Source organism: Buceros rhinoceros, unplaced genomic scaffold (assembly GCF_000710305.1).
Source record: "Buceros rhinoceros silvestris isolate BGI_N320 unplaced genomic scaffold, ASM71030v1 scaffold23849, whole genome shotgun sequence".
NCBI lineage: Eukaryota > Metazoa > Chordata > Aves > Bucerotiformes > Bucerotidae > Buceros > Buceros rhinoceros.
The window spans coordinates 6,970-12,672 of record NW_010430064.1 but is presented as its reverse complement, the minus strand read 5'-3'; the positions used below and the strand labels follow the sequence as shown (position 1 = coordinate 12,672).

Here is a 5,703-nt window from a genome sequence, read left to right as displayed (position 1 = left end):
CTGCGGTGACACTCAGTGATCACTGGGTGCCTGCAGACCCGAGAGCATGCCCTGGCCCTGAAGCAACCAGCTCTAGACAGCCCTTGTGGGTTCTGTGTTACGTTAAATCTGTCACTAGTGACCTAAATGTGGTTGGGGAGAACGCTTACAGGTTGTCTTCAGTTTTATGGTGTTAGTTGCAGCCTTTCTGTTTCCTTGAATTAACTTCCTCAATTGTGAGTAAAGCAGTAACATATTTCAGATCGCTTTTATTGTATTGCAGTTAATGCTGATAAGCCAGTGCAAAACTTACTCTAAAATCTGTAAAAGCAGAGTAAGTTAGCTGACCCTTTGTAGCTATATTTGTGGCTGCAAACAGAGCCACAGATTTGCATATTACATTGATTTAACTCAAGTTTTCTGAGATTTATCTTCTCTTTAATTCTAAAGCCAGTTTATTTTCTCCACCCTCTTTTTTAAACAGATGAAGCATGTAAAAGACAGATTTGGTGACAGCGTGCCAGAAGAAGTGCTTCTGCTGTGTCTGGGCATTACTTCAGGAGTTGGCAGATTGATCTTTGGCAGAGTTGCAGATTATATCCCTGGTGCAAAAAAGGTGTATTTACAGGTATGTCTCCACAGCATTCTGAAGGAATCCATAAACAATATTCTGACGGCTTTGGCTGCAGGTACTGTTAAGTAAGCAGAATTAACTGACTGAAGATTCAAAATCAAGGAATTTCAAAACTCAGTGTACAGGGTTTGATACTAGGAGCCTTTGGTGCAAAGTTCATGAATATCAGGGGGTTTTTTTCCTCTTTTTAATGCTGAGGAAGCTTGTCTGTTACCTGCTGGCTGTTTTCAGCTGGGAAAGAAATAAATTACTGATCACTAGTGTGTGAGTGAGAACCTAGATTCTCTATATTCTGCTTTCACTGTTCTATCCCATGATTTCATAATGGTTGCAGAAAGATTCACTTTGTTTCGTGTGTCCTTCCCGTAAGGACTTTAGATCTCTCTTCCTGATCTTTGATAGGTGAGAATTGGGTGTCAAGTATGTTCTGTGCATAGTGCACACTGATAAAGCCATGGGAGTACGAGAGGTGCTTCGCTGAGGAGATTCTGAGGAAGGAGGGGGGTCACTTGCAGAGTCAGAGCTTCCAGAAACGCTGAAGCTTGTGGGTGAAGGAGGATGGACTCTTTTTCCCCTCCACCCTTACAAACGATTTTTTGGGAGAAATTAGGTTTTTTGGAAAACTTTAGTTGATGACCTGGATGTTATAAGCCCCTGGATGTTGTTGTAGACCGAGTAACAAGGGGGACATCTAATGGCTGTTATCTGTACTACGTGAGTGAACAGACAAATCCTCGAGAAGGAAACACCTTTCTAAAGAGGGAGTCGTTGTTGCCATAGCTACATAAATTTAGATTCCCTGATGGTAAGAGACTGGGACTGTCTCTCATTCATTTGCGTGGGTTTAATACCTATTGTTACGCTTTCAGGAAGTGTCAATATTAAGATAAAAAAATGAAAAGGCAGCACTGAGATCTTACACGTGATTTCCATTTACAAAGCACAAATGCCAGATTTGTGGTAAAGCCTTTTTTCTTCCTTTCGTTGAATAGCTAGAACTGAAACCCATGCGTTTTTGTTTAGGGCATGACCTAGGATGCTACTGAGGACTGTTGGTTTCCCCTAGTTTTCAGCCAGAGAGATACTAACTTCTGCTAAGCCATGGCCCAGCACCTTCAGGGCTCCTGTTTGAAATCAGCATTTTTGAGGGAAGGTTCACCTGAAATATCATTCTGGATTGTCCAACAGTTCATCCGATCACCCAATCTCATGCAAAAATTATTGAAGCATTAATTTTGACTAATGCAGGTGAAATCTCTTCTTAGAACATTGCTGTTCAGTCTCATAACTGAACAACTTAACAAGAGCGTTACCCAGCAGGTTCAGCCTTCACCTCTCTGTTCCTGCCTGCTGTCTTGTGGAGCTGTTTTGCTGGGTTTTGCTTTGTGAATTCGATCTTTAGTAATGGCATTATGCATTCTGTCTCTTCTGGATACAAAGTTTAGTGAGTCCGGTTTTAGTGCTGCTCTGACCATAATAATGATAATTAATCTGGTGAACAATATCTTGCTTAGAGTTTGTCTAGAGAACCACGTGACTACTTAGATGTAAACTCACCTCAAATAATATTTGTGTTTTCTGTATCAGAGTACACAGAACTGAGAATTTCTTTAGCTCTATCTTTAGTCTCCTGTAAGAAGCCCAGTTCACCGGTGTTTCTATTTCTGTACCGTACTTCAGATGCTTCCCAGCAGTTTTTCTTTGGTATGCTAAATAGAGTAGGTTACCTAAGAATCGTTGTTCTATCCTGAAAATTGTTTCTTCTAGCTGTCTGATTAAAGATTTTTCCTACTGAAGTAACTGATTTGATGTCACTTATTCATCAAAACCCCCTGTGACTGGCAGTTAAGTGATCTTGTTTTTCTGTAGCAGTCTACAAGTGACCAATGCATAATGCATGCGTCTTGCTTGGAAAATGTGTTTATGCATTTAGGTGGGACCTTGGTTTCCTATTCTGGTGTATGGAAGGTGCACAAGTAAAACTATTACCCTTTTATTTTTAATTGTGCTTCATTTTGCTGCAAGATGGAGTTATATTCCTTTAATTTACAACAAACAAATAATAATCTAAGATTATAATATAGAATCTTTGTAAGTATGAATGGTTGCAGGGATACAGCAAGATACCTTCACGTGGAAAATCGAAATGAGACTTTCACATGCCACATCTGAATATAAGCACCCTGAAGTAATCACTCACAATACTGATATTTTTACTTAAGTTATACCAGTGAGGACTCCAATGACAGTGTTTGAGCTATATTAAACTTTTGGTATTTTCGTGGCTGTGGCTTTCCTTTGAAAAGAGCAGAGTAAATTCTCAAAAACTGTTGGTGCACCAAAAATGACCTTACTGCAGGTTAGCTGCTTTCAACTGCATTTTGAAAACTTGTGAAATGGGTAGTGGAATTTCTTTGCATGTCATGACAGTTTTATGTTTGATTTATCTTGGTATGTAACTTCTGAGGGAGACTGCTCAGATTTATTTTATAGTAAGTACAGGCAGACAATTAATACCCTACAAGTGCCAGAAAGCCCATCTGTTCCCTTAGTATTTGCTGATTGGATGGACTGTTTTTATATTTTTCCCTTGGTCGTGTTTAGGTGGCCTCATTCTTCTTCATTGGCCTGATGTCTATGATGATTCCACTGTGCCACGTCTTCGGCAGTCTCATTGCTGTCTGTCTCTTCATGGGCCTGTTTGATGGGTGCTTCATTTGCATTATGGCTCCTATTGCCTTTGAGCTTGTGGGCGCTCAGGACGTCTCCCAAGCCATAGGATTTCTTCTAGGACTCATGTCAATACCTATGACAGTTGGTCCACCCGTTGCAGGTGAGTATAGATGCGGTCTGTAGCTGCAAATGTATTTCCATGGTTGCGTGACTTCTTTCTGTTCCTACATCATATGGTGTGCACTTACATTGGAAGTTTTCTTAGTACATGCTCCAGAATAGGTGGTGAGTGTAGCTGCTGCTCATGGGTTATTAATTTACTGTACTCAAAGTTATGCAGCTGTAACACCTTCCTCAAAGACAGGTTTCTAGTTGGATATGAGGACTCAACATTTTCCATGCTGTTGAGGTCACAGGCACGTATGTTGATGGTACTACTGAAGGAGTCCGAATTAGAATCTGAAAATTAATTGGACTCTAAAATCTGCTCATGCAAAAACCATTCTGAGGATAAAAACTCCAGTCACTTTAATTGCTTCTTATAAGTAGGAACACTGTGGTTTTTTTCATTCTTTCTGGTAAGACTGTTCTTCAGAAGATTCTGAAGATGAAAACTGGGGACATGGAAATAGCTGAAGCTCTACTCCTTACTGCTGATGATTTTAGATCATACTTTAAAGTCCCTAAGGTCTTGTGAATGCTACTGGAAGATACTTAGTAAGATGTAACTGAACTGTGCAGCATTATAAAGAACACGATTTTAAAGCTAGAACAACATCGGCTAGGTGCTTCTTGGTCTGGATACACAGTCACAGTTACTAACTGTACACAGTTACACAGAATCTGATAAATGGGAGGAGTTTTGAGAGAGCAGTTACAGTGAGTTGCTGCAAAACATTCCTTGTAATGAGATGCTCACCAGAATGCAATATGCCGTGTATCTAGAGTCAGATCAAGAGACCTTGATCCAGGGCAGCTGTTACCAAAAGAGGAAGAATTTGTCCAAGTCTCTGCAAGGTTCAAGTGCCAGAGAAGCTGAAATGATCAACTTTCAAATAGGAAATATGGTACATGTTTTTAATGATGGGTGGTAACTGAGTGGTCGGCTGGTGACACACCGGGTTCTTTGTTGCTTGGAACCTTTAGATCAGCTCTGGAATACCTTTCTACCTATATATACACCTAGATTAGCGGTCGTGGTGATCTGTGCCTGCTCTCAAGTTTCCAAATCCAAAGAAAAGACATGTGTTTTCTAGATTCCTGGGGCCCTGTTACTTATCAGAGGTAACTTCCTGTCTTCCCAGGTTTGCTGCGCGATCACCTGGGCACCTATGATGTAGCATTCTACCTGGCCGGAGTCCCTCCCCTTATTGGCGGAGCTATATTATGTTTTATCCCCTGGGTCCACGAGCGGCAGAAGTTAAAGGAAAGAGCAAAACCTGTTGATGGAGAAACTACTGAGAAAATGCTGGAAAACGAAAGCACTTTGGTGTCAGACGCTACAGAAAAGCCAGTCAAAGAAATGGAATCGGGTTTTTGATGCTTTCTTTTCTGTACCAGCCCAACCTTCTTCCACGGAAGCTAGAATTGTACTTTTGGCCCAAGATCCTTTATGATAACTGAAGAAATCTCGAACTATTGCTCAGATTGCAAGACTGCTATAAGAATCTTTTATACCATTAAAGTTTTTCTTGATGAGTCGTTGAGTTTGATTTCAAGCCACGTTTTCAAAGTATTTGAAGTTTTATAACATTAGTGTGTACGTGTGTAGTAATTCTGTGTGTGAAAGAATTATTTTTCTAATTCATCAGAACCTATTTCTGGAAGTGTGAAAGCGTGAAGGATTCTTCACTAACTCTTCTGGTCCGTCCAATGCAGGCACACCCGTGGGTGTTTATACTGGAAAATGTAGTAGCTCTTATGGCTGATGTGTTTTCTGAAGGTTCTCATGCTACTTTACAGTCTCTTACAATTCTCTATCATGAATATGCATCTTTTTGATTCCCTGAACTCTTGCTGAAATCATTCTGCATTAGAAAGCTAAATTGTCAAACATGTTTTATTTGCTCTGGATACCCCAGCCTGATCAGTTTGCTTAAACGCTCACGTGTTCTTACATTCACCTTTTCACAGTAGCCCAAGCAAAGAGCATTAAGGATGACATTTTTGATGGGCACAGGTTTCGAATATATACCAGCTAAGCTCTGAGTGCAAACTCTCGGAAGTAAAGCTGCTGAGTGATAGATTTTTTTTTTTTAATTTGGTGAAGGCAATGCTATTAATATATGTGTGTATATTTTTTTTCAGCTAAACCTCAGCATAGCTGATAAGATTGTGAGCTAGACTAAATTTCAAGTTATTCTTTGTACTTGTTTGGTTCTTTTGTTCTTAAACAAGACAGCTTTAAAGGACACATT

At 40.1% G+C, this 5,703-nt stretch overlaps 1 protein-coding gene across 1 annotated transcript; it reads left to right on the top strand.

Moving 5' to 3' along the window:
- Window positions 1–463: 463 nt before the first annotated feature.
- Window positions 464–5,117, top strand: LOC104499398 (monocarboxylate transporter 10-like). The gene is made up of 3 exons (XM_010142898.1): window positions 464–607; window positions 3,218–3,446; window positions 4,591–5,117. The coding sequence occupies exons 1-3, from the start codon at window positions 464–466 to the stop codon at window positions 4,824–4,826; spliced, it is 609 nt and encodes a 202-aa protein (XP_010141200.1). The 3' UTR covers window positions 4,827–5,117.
- Window positions 5,118–5,703: the final 586 nt, after the last annotated feature.

Excerpts from the sequence above, each read along its gene's own strand:
- LOC104499398 (XM_010142898.1), top strand. The coding sequence starts at position 464 with ATGAAGCATGTAAAAGACAGATTTGGTGACAGCGTGCCAGAAGAAGTG. Across the intron at positions 608-3,217 it reads CAAAAAAGGTGTATTTACAG|GTGGCCTCATTCTTCTTCAT; the intron begins GTATGTCTCCAC and ends GGTCGTGTTTAG. Across the intron at positions 3,447-4,590 it reads AGTTGGTCCACCCGTTGCAG|GTTTGCTGCGCGATCACCTG; the intron begins GTGAGTATAGAT and ends CTGTCTTCCCAG.